Below are 20,817 nucleotides of genomic sequence, written 5' to 3' on the forward strand. Positions count from 1 at the left end.
CCATCATATCCCAATTGTTCCATTCCACTCCATCCCAACTCCACCCACCCCATCTTATCCCATCCCACCCCAGTGTCTTCTAACACATTCCCTCCCCACCTCACCCCGCATCCCAGTCAATCCCCTGAATACTGCACACCCCACCCTCTCAATCCCATCCCCAACATCACATCTCACTCAATCCTATCCCATTCCATTCCATCACCTATCTCACTCTATCTATCCTGTGCCAATACAGCCCAACCTACCTTTGATCTTACCCAGTTTATGCCTTCCTACTTGAGCTCAGTCTACCTCAAGTTATGCTATGTCTCCAATCCCACCTCATCATGTTCCACTCCATCTCCTCCCCTCTCATCCGCTGTTTGGCTAAAGTTCACATTTGTGGGTGTATAGTGGGCCATGACTATATTTTATGTGACATTAAGCTACCTGAGAAGGCCAAAGGGGTCTCACCTTCTCCCAAAGCTCTAAGAACTAAGTGTGTGTTTCGGTGGAAGAAAAGAAAAGAAGATAGAGAATTTCATTTTTAGAAGAGGAGCATGAAAAGACAGTCCAGGAGGTTGAGCTCTCTAGAGTCCAGGGAAAAAACAAATATGAGTTTCCTTTGTTTCTCTTAACTTACAAGAGTAAGGAAAGAGCTCTGAGAGCCACGCCATCATTTTCAAGTTGAGAAACTCCCATGTTGCATAGCCCACTCTTTGCTTTCTGTGGGTCCAAGGGAAAACCAAGCCCTTCTCAAAGTGAGTGAACCTTGAGACAGAGTCTTTGTAAGGATAAACACTCTGAAATAATCCTCCATTTGCAGGTTCACCCTGATGTTCCCCTGTTGTTGGGGAAGCTCTCACGACACTGCAGCAGATGGAGAGGAAGGGTGAGAGGCCATATGCTACCCAGTGAGAAACCCAGGGAGGGCAATGCAGTGCATTCTCGAAGTACGGGGTTCTCCCTCCCTACCCTCCTGGATGAAGAGCATAGAGCTGGGTTGATGGGCTGGGTGAGGGGACCAGGTTCTAAGGTGTGTGCTTTCAGCCAGGGGAGCAAAGAGAAAAGACCCTCCCCACTGCATATAGTGGTGCCTGAGAGTGGCAGATTGTGTGAATTGTTTCTCTTATATTTCTAGGAAGCTGGTGCAGAAAGCAAGTAGAGTGTAGTTGCACTAATAGTAATAGTACGTAATATATATTGAATGCTAACAATGGGCCCAGCACTGTAACAAGTGCTTTCCATAAAGATGGGCCCTAGGGTCAGGTAGACTTGAGGTTTAATCCTGCTTTCTTTACCTACTTGCTCTACAGCCTTGGCCCAGCTGCTTACTTTCTGAGCCTCAGTATCTTCAAATATAAGATTACAGTGATAATTAAATGGTAATGTCTATAAAGCATTTGACCAGCACTCGGTAAAGGAGAGCTATTATTATTGTGCAGATGGGCCTGGGGCTGCCTCCCACTTGAAGATGCCCCTTAACCCATTTCCAGTCTTCTCAGCTCCCAGTTGCCCTGGGAATGCCCAAGAGGGTGGACTGAGGGAAAGGAAGCCCTGGGTTCCAAACAACTTGCCTCTGATTGTCTCATCAGCTCAGACTGTCTCATCAGCACACTCAATGAGTGTCCACTATGTGCTCTGAGCTGGGCTACACTGCCCTGCCTGAGTTCACAGTCCTTTAGGGAAATGAGACAGATATCACCTCATTAAGCAAGAAATTTCAATATGTCCTGATGAGTCTGACAACAGAGGAAATTTGAGGAGTTGTAAGAACCCACAGTAGAGTTCCACCTAGATGGGTGTTTGGGGATAGAAACCAAGAATGACTTTACAGCCTCCCCCGCCAGGAGCTTGTGGTGGAAAGGAATGGACAATAGCTGCTTGAGGATTAAAAGTGCCTCAAAAGCAGCACAGCATAACTGACGAGGACAGCCCAGTGGGAAGAGCAAGGCCAAAGAAGGCAGCCTGGGCAGAAGCTTCCAGGGATGTGGTACCAGCCGAGTCCCCAAGAAGTTGAATAGCAATAGGGTATGAGTAAAAGATTCGGCATCAGCCAGGCCTGCATCCAAACTGTGGCTTGGCTATTTACTTAGTGTGTAGATAAGTTATGGGTCCTCTCTGAACCTGTTTCTTCATCTATGAAATGGGAATAATAATAGTGCAGGCTTCACTGGGTTGCTGAGAGGATTGAGTTAATATACACAAGTGCTTAAGACAGTGCCGGTGAGTACTCAGTAAACATGAGCTGTTAGTGTAACTCCCCTGGGTGCCCAGAACAGCATTCTGAGCATGGTAGGTGGGGCAGGACATGGTGAGGGCACACAGACTTCCTGGCTGATTCCTTCGGCCACAGTTTCTATTTCATAGGCACATTCAATGAGGTATGGCACTGGACTGGTTGTATCTCTGGTTTCTAATCCTTCCAAAAACTCAGGAATTACTTGTCCTTTTTACAGCAGGGAGCCTGAGCCCTAGAGAGGCCTGAAGATCAGCTGGGTCTCCAACAAGGCTCTGCAAAGCAATCAGATTCCCTTAATCCTGCTAGCGTGATGATGAGAGTGAAATAGGCAGGTCAGGGACATGAATGAGGGTGAAGGGGATGCTGCTGAAGCTGCCTGCTGGGCTTTGCCGGAGAAACCCAAACCAGGCAGTGTCCAAGACCCTGCAATTTGGTCCTCCAGTCCCTGGTGCATGATTCTAATCTCACCTTCAACAAAGCCACACACTCACTAGCCCTAGATATGGTGGGCACTCTCTGCTGCAGTCAGCTCATTTTTTAAAAACCATAAACCCTCAGCTTGATTGCAAATGGAAATTCAAATTCATATACACACTGGTGACTGAGTAGTGAAATGCCTTTCCTTAGCTCAGGGTTGGAGGAGAGTGGTATGCCAAGGGCTTATTGTTGCATTGGTTCTAGGATCTAGGGAGCTGTCACCAAAAGGTGATACTTAGTTGTGGGGAAAAGGAACAGGGGACCAGGTGTCTATGTCATCTTATTACCTCTGCAAACCAGCTGGCTTCCTCGACCCCTGATTTAGTCTTATCAGTCCCTGGAAAACTGTCCAAGGAAAAAAAAACTACAAATCATCTGACTGAACAGCCATACACCAAGCACCAATTCTATGCCAGAACCTGAGCTGGATAAGGGGATACCAAGAGAAATAAAGCACCGTCCCCGCCTTCAGTAAGCTCACAGTTTAATATATAAAGCAGACAAATAAATGCTTTTTAATACAACTCAGTTTGCACTATAATAGAATATTGAGTACAGTCAGTGCTCTAGTCTACAAGAGGCTGACTAAAAGCAACTACTCAGACAACATACAAAGCAGGGGAAATTTTTTTAATTTGGCATTTGATTTTTTTTTTTAAGCCATGACGTGGTTGGCATGGGAAAAATCAGAACTTTGTCAGAATTCCGTTTACTTATAGTTTAATATTGCTTTTTTTAAATTAGTAAGGGAGTGGAAGGCAAGATAGCTTTTTCAATGTTCAGAGCTTCTCAAGGAAAGTAGCTAGGTTTGAGAATGATTGAGGATATGAAACTGACAGAATTTGATGGCCACTCGATAATGAAGGAGTTGAGGATAATCCTAAGGTTTCTGGGCTCCATAACTGGGAGGCTACAGGAACCACCAGCTCACACAGGAAATACTGGAGGCTTAAGAAAGAAGCTAATAAGATTGCTTCGGAAGAGAAACATCTAAGTGAAGATGTCCAAGAATCAGCTGGATATATGGGTTACCTAGACCCAGAGTTCCCGTGGACCAGGAAGTCAATAGATGAATATCAGGAGAGACATCTTGGCAGAAGAGATCTGTCTGGAAGCTTCAGAGTGTGGTAGTGGAAGGGTTGGGCAAGGATGAGCTCACCCAGGCAGTGGTGAAAAGGAATGGGAAAAAGTACAAAGAATTAGATGCTGCAGGACACCATATTTCAGGGACGGGAATAAGTGAGTGTTAGAGACTGAGAAGGAACACACAAGAGACAGGAGAAAAAATCAGTAAGACACAGTGTCCCAGAAGCCCAAGGAAGAGAAATGCATCCAAAGTGGCCACAGCCACAGAGAGATAAAGGAAAATAAAGACAAAGTACAATGTATTTGGCAATTGAGGTGGTCACTGGTGCTGTCTTCTAGAGTGTTCCAGTGTCATCCTGGAGACAGAGGCTGAAGTAAGGAGTGACTGGTAGTAGAGAAAAGTGACATGAAGACCCCTTCGAAGAGAAATGACTGTAAAAGACAAAGAGAGATGGGACAGTGGCTTACACAGGTCAATAGGGCCAAGAAGTCTTCTTGGTTTGTTTTATGTTAAAGATGAGCCTGTTTACAGGTCAAAGGGAAACGTGTTTTAAGAAGGGAGGGTGGCCAGGTGCGGTGGCTCACGCCTGTAATTCCAGCATTTTGGTGGGCAGATCATGAGGTCAAGAGTTCAAGACCAGCCTGACCAACATGAAGAAACCCTCGTCTCTACTAAAAATACAAAATTAGCTGGGCGTGGTAGCCTGCACCTGTAATCACAGCTACTCCAGAGGCTGAGGCAGGAGAATCACTTGAACCCGGGAGGCAGAGGCTATGGTGAGCCAAGATTGCACCATTGCACTCCAGCCTGGGTGACAAGAGTGAAACTCCCTCTCAAAAAGAAAAAAGAAAAAGAAAAAAAGAAAAAAAAAGGAGGGCGATTGATGGGGAGAGCAGGTAACTGGTGGGAAGTCGCCAGGGAGGCTGGGAGAGGGGGAGTATAAGGCAAGACAGGGACTAAAGGGGTGGAGGGGAGAAGGTATGGTTGGGTAAGGAGACTCCCCTTTTTCAAATCGTTTAATTTATACGGTGATCTGTATAAATAGTGGGTAAGAAGACTCCCCTTTTTCAAATCATTTTATTTATACAGTGATATTTATCCAGTGATCACTGAGCCGAGGAAGGGAGACGGTTCAGTCCTGAGCATCTTTTAAATTCAACAGTGTGAACTGAACACAAAATGAATGTGTTTCCCCTTCTAATGTACCAAATCCTGCCGATCTTCTGTCACCAAGTTCATTTCCAAATCTCTGCTGCCTGCAAGGCCAAACAGCCCATCTAAATGCAGGAAAAGCTTAAAAAGAAATGTACTGGGCTGGGCGCGGTGGCTCACATCTGTAATCCCAGCACTTTGGGAGGCTGAGGCAGGCGGATCACCTGAGGTCAGAAGCTCGAGACCAGCCTGGCCAACATGGTGAAACCCCGTTTCTCCTAAAAATACAAGAGTTAAACGGGCGTGGTGACGGTCGCCTGTAATCCCACCTACTCGGGAGACTGAGGCAGGAGAAACGCTTGAACCCAAGAGGGGGAGGTTGCAGTGAGCTGAGACCGCACCATTGCACTCCAGCCTGGGCGACAAGAGCAAAACTCCATCTTAAAAAATAAAAATAAAAAAAGAAAGGGAAGAAAAGAAATGTGCTGGAAGCTTGCAAGCCAGAGCAGGGCCTGCCAGAGAGGAACTACCCCAAGCCATGAACATAAGGTCCCCTCCCCTCAACTTCTCTACTGACCAAAGAGCTTCGAGCAAATGGATCTCTATAGGGCAGGATTCCAGCACCGCTGAGCAGTGCAAGCGCCAGTGAGTCGGCCTTTTTCTCTCCCCTAGGGGCAGGATATGCCCAAGGGGCAGGGACAAATCTAGCCAGAAAAACGATTCAGTCCGATGCCGAGACATTCTCCAATCAGCTAAGCCAGACACCGGCCTCGCCTCGACAAACGTCCGGGAGGCCTGGCGGGAGGTAGCAGCAATTCCCCCACTGCCCATGTGGCAAGTCTGGGTGACCAGCAGCATCGGTATGGACAGCCTCCCAGTGGGTGTGGGTGTGCGAGAGGCCAGAGCTCCCAGGCGCGCGCACCGCGGGCGCCCCTCTCTGGGTGTCGGTGGCTATGACTCTTAGCAGAACCTGAGAAAGTCCCGTCAGCTAGGAATGAGATAGCCAGAGCTGGCTCGGGGCGCCCTCCCTGACCAAGAACCCCAACACGCCGCGGTTAAGCGGTGGGCGACACGGTCTGCGAGGACAGACTCACAAGATGCTGGAGGCCAGAGTGGACCAGAGAGCTCGCCACTCACTGACCTGCCAGAGGAGAGGCGCACTTCCCCGAGAAGGGGAACTGGGGTGGTCCAGGCCAAGCCTTCAGAGGTTCAATCGGTGGTTTCAAAACAAAACAAAAACAAAAGAAAACACGGCTCCAGGTCGAAGGTGCCCTAGGTCCAGGCCTGGGCAGCAGGTGTTTCGGTTTCTCCCACAGTGGGTGTCAGCCTCCAGGGCTAAATGAAAATGCGGTTCCAGGCATCCCGGTTTGGACCCGTCTCCACCCGGCACACGGAACTTTCTAGGTTGTGGCTAGAACTGAGCTTCGGAGGGGTGCTATGGGTAAAGTGGGAGAGGACCAGTCGCGGCCAGTAGCCTCCACAGGGGACCTGGTTCCCTCGAAGGTTCGCGTACCTCCCCCGCGCGCTGCAAGCTGCAGCCAGACACCCGCGAAGTTCCGGGACTCTCCGCACTCGCTAGGTCTGCCCCCTCCCGGACTCGGTCGTCGGGAGCTGGTCCGGCCGCCCGTGCCGCCGCTGCCGCTGCCGCTGCCGCAGCCCAGGCGCTCGGCTGCAGCAGGGCGCGGGAAAGGGCACTTTGGCGCGGAGTGAGAACCGAGGGGAATGTGGCAGCGCGAAGCCTGGCGGCGACACTCCCTCCCCCGCCCCCGGCTGCAACCCCCACCCCCTCCTTCCAGTCCTTCAACACCCTCCAGCCCCCACCGGAGCCCTCCTGCAAGGAATGCGCCGGACCCCCACCGTGGGCACGCGCCCACCTTAACCCCCTCCTAGCTCCGAGGGCCGAGGGAGGGGTAGCATTTGGGGAGGGGGGTGGCGGCCGCAGTCTCCAGGCGGCTCTAGAGGGGGCACCGGTTTCAACTGGAGAAAATGGGCGGGGGCAGGGAAGGGCAGACCTTGTAGATGCGGAAATGGGGAGGGGGTGCACGGTTCCTCTGCAGCCCCCAGGACCAGCGTGCCTGGCAGAATCGGGAGCCGGGGGAGTAGGGCTCCGGGAAAGTTTATCGGAAAAAAGCCTAGCACCTTGGGGGCTGGGAGGTTGGAGAAACTGAAGCCACAGACCAGGTGCCCCGCAACCCCGGGCGGGGATGTCTGTCTCCCAGGCCCCCACACCGGCCGCATTCGGCCAAGTTGCGGCTGGGGTTGGGGCAGCAATGAGGGTGAGAGTGGAGGTGAGGACGTGGCTGAGGGTGGGGTGGGAGACTGAAGCAGGCGGTAAGAATGGGAGTAGGCAATTGGGAGGGTGGGAGATTCTGGCAGGGATAGAGGCGGGGGGGAGGGACTGGGACCGGGTCAGGATGGGTGGGCTCGGGGCTCGGGTGGGGCGCGCGGCGGCCGCTGGCTCCTTGGCGCGGCTGGACTCACCCGCGGCGGCCGAGACGCTGAGCAGCCCCCAGCCCAGCAGCAGCAGCAGAGGCGGCGGCGTTGGCGGCGGCGGGCGGCCCCAGCGGCTCCCGGCGCCCGGCTCGAGCGCCGAAATCCCTGCTTCGCCGCGAGCCCTCCCCGCGGGGCAGCCGCAGCGCCCCAGCTCCAGTCCCCGCGAGCGCGGCATGGCGCGGCCGGCAGCGCCGAGGGAGAGTCTCCGCTCGCCGCCGAGGAGAAAGGAGGTCAGGAGAGCTCTGGAGCTTTTTTCTGCTCGGAAAAAATCCCGGTACGCGGGAGCCCGGAGCTTCTGCGGCTGGAATGAACCAAGTGTCCGCCCGGCCGGGGAGAGGCGCGCTGCGCTCTCGGAAATGACTCGCTCCAATCCCGCTTCGCGGGGTTCGCGCCGGGGGGCGGGGGGGTGAATTATCCCCGGATTAATCACTCCGGAGCCGCTTCTCAGCCGCTCCAAATGCTGGGGGTGGAGGCGCAGCTAAGGAAAAAATATTGGGGGGCGGGGGTTCCTCTTCAGCGCCACCTCCACCTCCAGATAAACCACAAATTACATCTAAAGGGTTGTTTATCCTTGTTTGTTTTGCAATTGACCAGTTTCTTTTAAGTTCAGTCCTCCCGTTTTCATTTATAAGATCACCCATTAATACATCCCCCTCTCCACACACATACACAGTGACATAGACACACGCACTCACACACACAGGCACATACACACACGCCTCTTCCACGTTTGGAAATTGGAATCCTGTCTGGGAAAAGGTAACCAAAGAAGGACGCGGTTCCCCGAGTCTTGGTTCTTAAGAGCTGATCTTGGCTGGTGGCTTTGAACTTGCAATCTGGGGCCGGGGGCGATGCTTATGAGCCTCTTTCACAATAGCCTTCTACCCCATCCCAGGAGAGGTGCGTGTGTGCGTAGACAGACGCAGGGTTAAGAATTGGAGGGCGGTGGAGCGGGGTTGTTTGTGGCGGGGAGAGAGGGGACCTGTTCATTTGACCTAGTGCGGTCCCACTCCTACCCTAAGACAAAAACCTCAGGATGGCAGAGGCAGTCCCTGTGTGCACGGGAGTTGGGGGTGGGGAGTGAGATTGGTGAAAGGACGGTGCGAGAGTTACTAGTGCAATTTATCCCCAAATTTAAATAATCGGACCCTATTTCTTCCTCTCCCCCTCCTCCTCCCAGCCAAGGCCCCAAACCAAGAGAGTTCTTCCCAAGGGCGTGAGCCACTCCCCACCCTTCCCCAGTAGCCGCGGCTTCCAGGCCCCAAGGGCTCAGCGTCCGTCCCCACCCCATCCCCCACCCGACTCGGTCGCCGTCTCTGTCTGTCTACTCCAGGCTTCTCCGCCAGTCACGATGGCTCTTTCGCTGTCTACGCCAAACTCTCGGCGAGAGGGAAGAGACGCTTCATGGAGGGAGGCTGGAGGAAACTGGGAGGGGCAAGACCCGGAGAGGAGGCTCCTGCTGGCGCGTGCAGTGGAAAGGCACCTGCGTTGGGCGCCCCCACCCGCTTTGTCGACGCACCCCAGAGAAGCTGTGCTCCGGGCTTAGGCGCAGCCCGTTTTGGCCAAAACGGAGCGTTGGCATCTGTGTGGCCAAGGGGGCAGTGGCCGGCGGGCGGTGGGGCCTGAGAATTTCCGGGGAAGCGTGTGGAGAGGGACTATAGGGATGGCGACCCAGGCTGGGGGTGGTTGGCGACCCAAGTTCGCCGGCTGTCCGCATGGCCAGGACTTTCCATCCAAGGAAGGGTGTGAAGAGGGGCTGTGGAGTTGATATGAATTGGCGGGCGGGGGCAGGGCTGGAGGAATGGAGGCTTGTCCCTACTCCCCATGAAAAACTTCCTCCCCAGAGCCACGCTTTCGCAGCCTCCTAGATGCCACTCTTCCTCCCTCCCCCCTACCCCAAGTTGTTCCGGTTTCCCTGCATGAGCTCATCCCACAGCTGGGGAGCCAGCCCGGTGGCCCTGGGCGGGCGAACCTCCTCAGAATCGCCGGCCCGGTCCCCACCCCCAACACGCTTGCTTGCCCGCCCCTCCTGACGCCGCCTTGCTGGGTGCCAAGAACCAACCGAAGCAGCCAGAACTCCTCAGTGAAAGGCCTGCTTTATATCCCTGGGGCAGCGGGGAGGGGGCTTCTCCCTTCCCATTGTCCAGACTCAGCCCCCGAAAGAGAGGGCTCAGCCTTCCCACCAGCCCTGGAGAGGAGGAAGGGACTGACTACGCTGGGAGTGAGTGGTGGTGGTGGCCTTGGGGGCTGTTAGCTGCGCTTGCCTGGGGGTGGGCTCCTGGCTTCTAAACTCCGACTTTACCCCTCTCTTGGAGGCGGGGTTCTCCTCCAGAGAAAGGAACTGGCACAGATGCCCAGGCCTCCTGTGAAGCCCACAGCTGGGCAGAAGAGAGTCTGGGCTGCTCTGTAATTCTAGGGCTGCAGGCCAATGGGCTTTCTCTTACCCTCTTCTCAGCTCCAGAACTTTGCTCTGTGGCTACAACAGGCAGATGAGATTTACCCCCAAAACCTTCCCAGGCAAAAGGAGTGTTTGTCATCCTTCTCCCTGGGTGCTGTGGAGGGCAGGGGCACCTATTTTATCCCTGTAAAAGGCCAGGTTACTCACATTCTCCGCCATTCCTGCTCTCTGATCTATTTGGGTCCACGTGCATTTACCTCGGGTGCTCTGGGGCCCTGAGCCAGGCTGTGCTGTGGGCCATGCAGAGATGCACAGGGTGTGGTCCTCCTTTGGGAGGATGCAGGCCAGAGGTGGAAACCCACACATAACTGATGTAACTGATACCATCAGACAGCGATTATCACCATGACTGAAGAACTGGCATGCTACCAAGAGGCATGTCAAGACAGTGAGCTTTTCTTGGACTTGGGGGATCAGAAGACTAATTTAAGAAGGAAAGTAGGATTTGGGCTGGAACCTGAGACATGGATAAAGACCTTAAAAAGGTGAAGATTCATTTACTCAACAAATATTTATTGAGCATCATTATGTGTCCAGGTGCTGTGCTAGACAATGAGTATACACCTAGTGAACAGTCCCTGACTTGATGAATGCAGGAAATATGTACACAAATACACATAAAGTTACTAATTAAGGATGCTACAAAAGGAAAGTTTATGGTGCTAGAAGAAACAATACAGTGACGTGCTTTAAAGAGATGGTCTCGGAAGGCCTCTCTGAGATGGCAACGGTGGAAAGGTGGGATCTAAAATTAAGCAAGATGCTCAGGAAACTGAAGCCAGAGGATCATTTGAGCCCAGCTGTTCAAGGCTGCAGTGAGCCATGATCGCACCACAGCACTCCAGCCTGGGTGTCAGAGCCAGACTCTGTCTATTAATTAATTAATTAATGTAATAATAGAATTAAGCAAGATAGCCATGCAAAGTTGGGGAAAGAGCTTTTGGTATAGTGAGCACAGGCAAGGCTGTAAAAAGGGAAGCAGGCTAGGAGGAGGAAGATGGGGCTGGATCGAGGTAAGCAATGGGAGATGGGGAGTGGGGCAGATCACATAGGGTCTATTAGTGGATGGCGAGGAGTTTGCATTTTATTCTTAGCCAGTGAGAAATAGAAGGTGTATTAATTTGCTAGGGCTGCTGCCACAACAAAGTACCATAGACCTTGTGACTTAAACAACAGGAATGTATTGCCTCACAATTCTGGAGGCTGGAAGTCCAAGATCAAGGTGTCAACACGGTTGGTTCCCTCTGAGGCTTCTATCTCTGGCTTGTAGACGTCTGCCTTCTTCTCCCTGTGTCTTCACATGTGTTCCCACGGTACATATCTGTGTCCAAACTTCTTCTAATAAGGACACCAGTCATACTGGATTCAGGCCCAACCCAATGACCTCATTTTAATTGACTTTTTAAAGACTCTAACTCAAAATAAGGTCACATCCTGAAGTACTAGGGATTAGGACTTCAACCCATGAATTTGGGTGGGGGGCACACAATTCATCCTATAACAGGAGGAGATGACTTTTCAGATGGAGGGAGGAGAGAGATGCTTGACAGTCAGAAAATATATGTAAAGAGATATCTGTTTACATTTATTTTCTGTGTACAGCATGGCTCCTTTAGCGAAAAGTAGACAGCTCTGAATACGAAAGGTAGGTTTTCATTTCTGGGAAAGAGAAGCCAAGTGATGTGGCCTGACATACACTCTAGCTTCTCTGTGAGGAAAGGGTAAGAAGGGAAAGGGTACCACTTGGAAGACTAGTGCGATGGTCTGAGCGAGGAAACATGGGGGCAAAGGCAGAGATGGGGACCCTGGAAACATCTGCAGGGCAATGGAGAGGCAGGAGTCAGACACAACAGCCCACTCCCATCTAGCCTAGGAGAGTGTGGGTCTCAGCCCAGCCCCCGGTGCTGGCTCCCTGCCTCCCCCTCCCATTCTCCCTATGAACAACAGGCAGCCGTGGGTTGAGGTGTCTTTACAGTATCACATTGCAAAAAAGCCCAATGCAGTCTAGTGACTAGCCAAGATAAGCCTAATATCCACATGAAATCAGAGTTTGATTTAGAAAGAATACAAAGCCTTATGCTCTGGAGAACTCTGCCTCATGCAAGGAGGAGCTGTAGACCTGATGCCCTGAAATTTTCATTCTGACCCAGGAAAAGATCAAAAAAGCCTTCTGAAGCCAAAGGAGAGAGAGTGAGCAAATGGGAGATTCTAGCAATGTGAGGGCAGAAACAGAGGCCAAGGGGCAGGCAGGGCTGCAGAGAAGGGCTACAGGACAAAGATGGGCTCAGAGGAAAAGCTTGGGATCCCAACTGGGGCACAATTTTAAAATCATGAGCATGATCAAGCCAAAGCGAGTACCTCCCAAGGGTGAGGCTATCGCCATAGAGGTGGCAGTGATCTGCTGCCCAAGAAGTGGCAACAGAGGGGCTTCATGAGGAAAAAGCCCAGACCACACCAAGGTGAGGCTATGGGCTTCTGAAATGAGGAGGGAGAAGTGAGAAGGGGCCCACAGCCTAGGCCGTTCCTCTAGTGCTACCACGTGCTGTGGTCACCAAATTCTGACATTCTTGGAGAAAATTCTTCGTTTGTGTATAAGGGAAAACAGCTCATGCCAGTGACAAAACAGAGTGTTAAGCCATTGAAATATTGGAGTTTGTTCCAGCAGCTAGCAATACTCATATACAGGCTTCCTCATTTTTTGCATAGTATCCTATGTAGTCATTCACTTACTCTTCACGTACTCTTTCATTTGTTTGTTCATGCCACACTGAGCTGCATGTCAGAGTCTGTGCTAGGTGCTGAGGAAACAAACATAAAGAAGAATAGGACATTCCCATGGCCCGTGTCCTCAGGGGGTTGATAGTTTATTGAGAAGAGAGTTAAATAGCAAAGCATGACTGATTACTCCAGAAGAGATATAGCGTGTGATGGAAACAAGAAGGGCTCCTAGCTCAGCCTACTGGAAGGGCAGGTGAGAACCAGCACTTTCCAGGAAGAAAGCACAGAGTGGACCAGCTCAGGGAGGGAGGACACAGTGTGTAAATCTGCAGCACTCACAGGGTACCAAGGAAGGGTGTGGGGGTGGAAATAGACCTCTCTTCTGACTCAACAGTCTCTCCATAATTGCTGGTTTTCTTATATGTCCCTGCTGATGGGTGGGCAAATCCTAGGACGGAAACCTCTTTTCTCCCAAGTCCCAGGGTCTGTATTGTATCTGATATTCTCTCTCCTCAGATGTCTCATAGGAGCCCCACCCCACCACTTCCTCCACAGCCTGCTCAGACCTGGGCTTATTCAATTCTAATTCTCCATCCAGCCTGCCTCTCTGCACAGCTCCCCAATTCAGGAAACAGTTTCCACATTCACCCAGATCCTGAGCCAGAAACCTATTTATCCTGGACTCCCATCTTGCCCAGTCCCAACATCAAGCCATCACAGAGCCCTCCAGATTCTGCCTCCTAGATACCTCCGAGATTCTAAGCAGAGTCCACAATGGCTGTGTTTCAGGTTACTTACAACAACTGAGTAACAGATGCCCATCTCTGCTCTAGCCCTATTCAATGCGTCTTCCTCTCTGCCACCAGCTATCTTTTTAAAACACTCACCTGATTTCACAGCTCCTCTGTCTTCTCCGGACTTTCCCCCATGGCCTGCAGAGTAAAATCCAAGCTCCCTGCTAGACCCTCCCTACAAGAGCCTCCATCATCTGTCCCTGCCAGCTCCTCTAGCCTCAGATCTCCCTCCTCCCAAATCCCCAAGCTCTAGCCATTCTGATACCCTTGCACTCTTGCAATCAGCCATGCTTTCTCTCCCCTTTCCCCTGAGTCCTTCTGTGTTTTGTTCTCTTTGCCTAGAAAGCTCCCCTCCTCCTTCCGTGACTAGCCTTCTCCTATTTGCCCTTCAAAATTCAGTCCAGGTTGACAGTTCTTACAAGCAGTATTTGTCAGTGCCATTCAGAGTGCCTGGTACATGGTGGACATTCGGGGAATTTTTGCTGAATGAATGGATAAAGAGATGGATGGGTGGATGGATGAATGAATGGTTAAGTAGGTGCTCAGTAATGTTTGTGGAATGGACCCAAAGGTGTCTCTTCTAGACTTCATTATTTGAGTTCCTTAAAGAAATGCCTTCACTGAGTTATGATTTAATGTTATGCTGTTTTCATAGAACCCTGATGTGAGAAACTGACGAACCTAACAGCATCTCTGTCTTTTATGAAAACAGAATTGTGTATATTGCCCACTATGTCACTCAGTGTCCTTTATACAAGGATTCATGATAAATTCATGCTTGGGGTTATTTCCTGGAAACATTTTGTATCTGCAGATGAAGATGTGTATTTTCTGCTGTCAGAAAATAAAAACTCTGCCACTCGACGTGTTTCCATTTTTGCTTCAGCTGACAAATAAGGATACCCAGTTTTATTGCCTTATTACCTCCATGCGGCCAGACCAATTCAGGTGCTGGAAAGTAGCAACTGTTTCTGCTTTTCTTTAGATGGAGTCAGTTCTTCCTTTATTCTTTGACGGTGTAGTTTGTACTTTTTAATCTGAAAGGCTGCCTCAAATCATCTCAGCAGTAAGGTAGAAGAAGTCTTAAGTGAATGCATTTTAGTGACCAATGTCCCGACTTGGAAGCTATGGAAGGAAGGGCACAATACAAAGCTTCTAGCTGAAGGGTTTCCCATAAAGGGCCTGGCCAGGAATCCTTGGTGTACCTATCACTACTGGGGTCTGGCAGAAAGATCAAAGCAGGAAGAAAGCCAGCTGAATTCTGACTTTGTTGCTACCTCACTGCACCACTACTGCCACCACCATATTCTTTTCTTCTGTCATCTATGACCTTCTTTTTCCCTAACTTTAAGTGCAGATCTCATAGGCTGCCATTTTTACATTGCTAGGCTGTCAATAATAATAGTTAGTGATAATCATAATTATACATTTCTTTTTATTAAGAGCTTACCATAAGCCAGGCACCATGTTGAGAAGTTCACATGCATTTCCATATTTAAACCTTCTCCCTACCCCAAACCTATTGTTTTTACCACTTTGCAGATGAAGATATGTCAGAGAAGTTCAGCATATACAAAGCCACCTTTATCAAGTAGTAGAGCAGGAATTCCAATTCAAGTGTGTCAGCTGCCACCACCCAAACTCTTAACTGCCTCCTCTCCTGTGGGCCAGGAATAAGGCAATAATAAGGAATACACCCCCAAGAAATGGCAGAGATCACTGATGGTGTTGCCAGGAGAGAGAAGCCACAGAGTCACAGCTTTGCTTACAGAATATTCAAGGTTCCTTTCCAAAGTCCTAGAAATGGCTGGCTGCTCTGCAGCCCTGTCCTATTGCTGAGACAACATGAGGGGGAGGCCCATTCCCATGAAACATGGCTGCAACCTCCCCTTCCTTTAGCTCTGATGGCTAAATCCCCAAGATATTTGCCTGGGATACCCCTATGCATGGATCCTGCCTCTGGCAGTTTGACCCATTGAACCTTATTCGCATGGGAATGGGGGTCCCTCTGGATTTTAGGGGACCTACAAAAATCTTTGAGTCCTAAACATCTTATGATTAGTCCCACAATACAAAGAAGAAAACTGCCACATGGAAATCAGTAAATATTTAATTAAATGCAGAGTATAACGTTATGTCAACTTCATTAACTGTTGGATTTAGTAGTCATAAAAATTTCATTGCATTTGGTAACAATTTGTAGGTTGGAGTTTTCTCACTGCACAAGATTTCTCGAGTAGGCACTAAGATTGGTGAGAAATCACAGCCCATCACAAATTAAATAAATTACTCATGGCCAAAAACTTTCAAAAGCAAAATGGCAAAAATCCTTTCAATTTTCTTCTATAGCCAAAAAGTTATTTTTACGGTGAGAGGTGGGTGTGTTTAAAATATGTTAGATGAGGAACCTAAAAGGACCTACAAGAGTAAGCAGCGTTAGGGACTATATGATGATTGTAAAAGAGCCTAGGACATTCCCATGTTCCTGAGTTTTCCAGCCAAGCCATGTTTGTGTCAGAGATGAAAGCCAGGTGACGAGAGGCTTTGACTGGATGGGAGGTAAGGAGAATTGCCTCTTCCTTAGGCCTTCCTGGTTCCACAGAGAAAAGTTAAGAATCCCAGAATTCTAAATAGTGATAGCCAACATTCATTGGATACATACATTAGCCAAGCTATTATAAGCACTTTACATGTATTATTTCATTATCATAAAACAGGTCTATGAGGTCGGTATTTTATTGTCTCTGTTTCATAGATGAGCAAATGGAGACATTGAGGTTAAACCAACCTGCCCAGGGTAATGTAGCTAGTCAGGGGGAGTTCAAGAAGTTTTCCAAGCTAAAAATAATTCACAGATGAAATGGTGTCCATGACCATTAAATGCTTCACTTCAAACTCTAAAAAAGACAGAGACCAAGCTCGTCTTCTTCATTACCCTATCTTCAGCACCTCAGACAGTGCTGGGCATAGATACATGTGTTGGAGGAACATAACTCCATGCTGGATGGAAACTGGAATAAGTCAGTTTACATCACACTGCTCTGCACCAGGCACTTATGGAATGCTTTACCCCTGCCTCCTTCACTAGGTGATTCTGTCTAGGTAGACATCTTTTTCATCATCTCTAATCCCTGTGTCTTGCACAATTTTGACCCATGATGGGTGCTAAAAACTGAATAAAGCCTGGAAAAGAGTAAGTGATTATGTGAATTCATCTCTCCATCACAGAACAACTTCCCCAGTACAACAAAATTCTCCCTACCTACACAAAACACCAAATCTGCTATTCAGAAACTCCAAAGGCATGCATTTCAGTGTAATCAACAAGCAAACGACTATACACGTTTATCTGCCAGTTGTTGTTTGAGGGACTTTCCATGTGTTAAGCAATTGGTGAATAATAGAATATCTATAGTAATTCTACAAAGCAAGTATTCTTTATTATCATCCCATTTTACAGACTAGGAAATCAAGTGTTATGGGCTGAATTATATGCTGCAATCCTAAACCCAAATACCTCAGAATGTGACTGTATTTGGCGATGAGTCCTTTAAAGAGGTAGTTAAGATCAAAAAACAAAAACAAAAAAAAAAGCCATTAGGGTATATCCTAATCTAATGTGACTGGTGTCTTTTAAAGGAGCCATTAGGATGGGGACAGATATACAGGGAAGACCATGTGAGGACAGGGAGAAGACAGCCAACTGCAAGCCAGGGAGAGAGACCTCAGAATGAAACTAACCATGCCAACATCTTGATCTTGGCCTTCTAGCCTCTAGAATGGCAAGGAAATAAAGTTCTGTTGTTTAAGCCACACAGCCTGTGGACTTCATTATGGCAGCCTTCCCAAACCAATACACCAAGGCACAGAGGAACTTGCCCAAGCCTACATTGCCAGAAAACGTGAACTCAGAATCTGAACCCAGGGACTCTGGTTCCCGAGTATATGTATTTAATGATAGGAAATGTTCTCTATGCTGTCCAATATGGTAGCCACTAGCCGTATGTGGCTCCTGAGCACATAATATGTGGCTAATGCAAATGAGGAGTTGAGTGTTTCATTTAATTTATATTAAAATAAAATTAAAATTAAAACAACCCCTTGTGGCTAGTGGCTACCATATGGACATAGCTTTATGCTATTTCTAAGTACATCACTTACGATTTTTGCGGAATTTTCTAGAAATCTCATCTGTGCGCTCTAAAAACATGCTCTATCTTTGTTCCCTGTCCCTGCTGCGTTTGATTTTTTTTCTTTTTCAGTCCTTTCTGATTTAGCCCCTGTTGCCTGGTCTCCTGCTGAGGGGGCGAGGGAACAGGAAGAGAGAGTGAGTTGGCTAACTTTCCAGAATCCTGGGGCCTGGGCAGTGCAGGGTCGTTGGCGTTCTGCTCTAAGCTTAGGTGTTAGCCAACCAAATGCCAAGCAGCACAAACACTGAGTGACATTTTCAGAACTATTAATATTTCATCAGAAATGATCACTTTTCCTTTAAATACACTATTTTAAAAGGTTTTCTACATTCTTAACTATAATTTTATTCAGTCGAGGCCCTCGGAATTTTCCCCAAAGGAACACATCTTCAATTTTGTAATGAAAATCTAAGGAGAATGAAGCTCAGATTTCAAAATTTAGAGTCAACATTTCCAGGAACTCAGCCCCTCTGTAAAGAGCAGGGTTGTGTATTGGGCACCTACCATATAACAGGCACTTTACATACAGTATACCATTAATTCATCCAACACATTTTTTGGGTGCTTACTATATGCCAGAAACATGATCCTCATAATTTATGAACACCATTTTACAGAAAAGGAATTCCTCTCATCCTTCTCAAATTTACCTCCTCAAAGAGGTGGGCCTGGACCACCATGGAATGTTGCCTCCCCTCTTCTCCCCAATGCCTCACTTTGTTATTGGGTTGGTGCAAAAGTCATTGTAGTTTTTGCCATTGCAAGTGATGGCAAAAACGGCAGTTACTTTTGCACCAACCTAATAGTTATTTTCCGTCAGAGCCCCATTGCATCTGTAATTATTGCTGCTTTACTCGCTTGGCTAGTTTGCATCGATCTCTCCTCGCTAGTATACAGGCTCCATGAGAGCAGGGACCATGCCACTTTTGCCCACCCTTATGCTTCTTCAGTGCCCAGCAACTCATCAGGCACAAAGGAGGGGTTGCATCAGTACTGGGGGAATTATGAATGGGGATAGGAGAAGTTCAGAAAGTTCTTAGGGTCACCCAGCGGGGAAGTGAGTGTCAGGATTCAACCCAGCCCTGCATTTATAGACTGCCATCTTCTTCTACTTGTGTCCATTCTTCTTTCTTCCTTCTCCACCCTCTTGCTCTTCCTTTTCAGGAGTATTATTAAAGAAACAACCCCCTGACTCTTGGGACCAGAAAGTCTCCCTCAGCGGAGGTACTGTGTCAGTGCCCAATTGAATGAAGCCGCTTCAGTGAGGGTAGGGGCCTGTTGATCAGTAAACAGCTAACTTAGCCCTTCTCCCAGCACCTCGGACCTCCTACCCCTGCTCCTGCCCACCTTCTGAAGCAGTCTCAGTACTCAAGGGCTAGATCAGGCCTAGAGTGCTGGGGTCTGAATCTCAGCTCCCCTTTTCTTAGTGGGCCTTGGACACTATCATTTATGACTTTGAGATTCGCTTTCCTCCCATTTAGAACGATAATAAAAAGTGGTACTAATTTCACGAGCTTTAATAGGATTGAATGTGAGCGCAGCGCTTGGCACAGGGCAAGCGCCCCATAAAATGGCAGTTAGGATTAAAATCGAGGATGAGGGGGGCCCCCAGGCAGGAGCTGAGGTTTGTGTGGAGCGGTGAAGTGGGGCGGCGGCGCGTTTGGCTTTGACTTCTGATCCCCGGAAGCGCTCTGGGGTCCTTTGGGCCCCACCCCCAGCCACCCCACCGGCGGGTCTTGGGCTCCGAACCCAGGGCGTCCCGCGCACCAAGCCGTTGCGTTTGAAACCCACAGAAAGAATTCCCCCGCTCGACGACGGCGAGGGTGTGGGAGCCACTGGCAGGGCAAATTGGTGGGAGCCGCCCGGCCCAGCCTGCCTTGCGGAGTCAGCGCGCTCTTGAGCTGCTGGGCCCTTCCCGGTGCCCACCCCGCGGCGCGGCGCGGCCGGGGCAGGGGTCTGCTGGGGGCCGGGACTGAGGGCTGTGGGCCCATCCACACACGCCGCGTCCCTTCTTTCCCGGGGCGGCAGAGCAGCAGCGGGAGACCGGGAGCAGGTGGGGTAGGGCGAGAGTAAAGCAAGAACTGGGCCGGCGGCGGGGACCGGGCCGTTGGCGCTCGCTGTGCGAGGGGCTCCCTGGGAACGCCCAGGCGAGCGTTTCCTGAGGGGCCCCGCCCCCCGGGTGCCTACCATGGTGTCAGGCCGGCACCCAGTTCTCCGCATGTCTTAGCGGGCCAGCATGGGCTGAGCCCAGGCGCCACAAGTTGTCACGGCGGCGTCGCAAGGGGTCAGTGCCAGGGACTGTGGGGAGAGCCAGCCCTCCCCCTCCAGCTGTTCCCAGATGTCATTCTGCCTGCCCAGGCGCCTGGTTCCTGAGCTCCGGGGCATTCCACTGTTCCTAAGCTACTGGTTTTTGTTGACTTTTAAATATTTTCTTCTAAGGGAGAGGGGGAGGGCGGCAAAAGTCAGGAAAGAGCAAATAAAAGCAAATCAAAATAAGCCCTCCCCTCCCCAAAAGAAAACTGTCCTCCACCCACCCCTCCTACACAAATCGAAGGCCTCTGAACGTAACCACCTTGCGGGAGCGACAGCCAGACAGAACTGACCCACTTCTGCCAAGACCCATCCTCATCTCCCTTTCTGGTGAATGAGGAGTGGTGGTGGATGTCTTCTAGCCCCGGGTGGACAGAGGGGCTTCCAGAAAGAGCAGAGGAGGATGGCCAGTGGGAATGGGCTTCCTTCATCCTTGGCCCTGGTGGCCAAGCGCCCCTGCGCCCTGGGCCCATTCCCCAGATACATCTGGATCCACCAGGACACACCCCAAGACAGCCTAGACAAGACTTGCCATGAAATCTGGAAGAGAGTTCAAGGCCTGCCTGAAGCCTCACAGCCCTGGACCTCCATGGAGCAGCTCTCTGTCCCCGTGGCTGGAACTCTAAGAGGCAATGAGCTCAGCTTTCGAGAAGAGTGAGTACCCCCCTATTCCATTGGCAGAAAGGGAGGAGGGAGGAGACGAAGTCTGACCTTCTAGGGGAATGTTCTGGCCCACCGTTGAGGCTGCTGAAACCCTAAAGGCTGTATATTGACCCTTCCATGGTCCTTTGTCCAAGCGTTATAGAAGAGCTGACCAAGGTTCTGATGTTTCGTGGGTGAAGAGCCAGATTAGGGCTGTATTTCAGGCTGCCTCTTCACTAGCCTGCTAAGCAGACATCTCTCATCCTAAACAC

General features: G+C 50.0%; 2 protein-coding genes across 3 annotated transcripts in view; one reads left to right on the top strand and one right to left on the bottom strand.

Annotated features, from left to right (window-relative positions):
- The window catches only part of CSMD2 (CUB and Sushi multiple domains 2), a 654,766-nt gene extending 647,158 nt beyond the window's left edge, over window positions 1–7,608 (bottom strand). Inside the window, exon 1 of the mRNA XM_030943020.1 lies at window positions 7,422–7,608. Within this exon, the coding sequence (XP_030798880.1) occupies window positions 7,422–7,608 (187 nt within the window). The remainder of the gene's footprint in view (window positions 1–7,421) is intronic.
- A 1,763-nt stretch (window positions 7,609–9,371) lies between these two features.
- Window positions 9,372–20,817, top strand: part of C12H1orf94 (chromosome 12 C1orf94 homolog) — a 52,507-nt gene continuing 41,061 nt past the window's right edge. Inside the window, exon 1 of one of the 2 annotated variants that reach the window (XM_010385172.2) lies at window positions 9,372–9,654. The gene's annotated coding sequence lies outside the window, so the exon portion shown is untranslated. Of the gene's footprint in view, window positions 9,655–19,354; window positions 20,558–20,817 lie in introns of those variants that run through there. The other variant, XM_010385171.2, reaches the window with a different exon arrangement.

The sequence above is a fragment of the Rhinopithecus roxellana genome, chromosome 12 (assembly GCF_007565055.1).
Source record: "Rhinopithecus roxellana isolate Shanxi Qingling chromosome 12, ASM756505v1, whole genome shotgun sequence".
Taxonomy (NCBI): Eukaryota; Metazoa; Chordata; class Mammalia; order Primates; family Cercopithecidae; genus Rhinopithecus; species Rhinopithecus roxellana.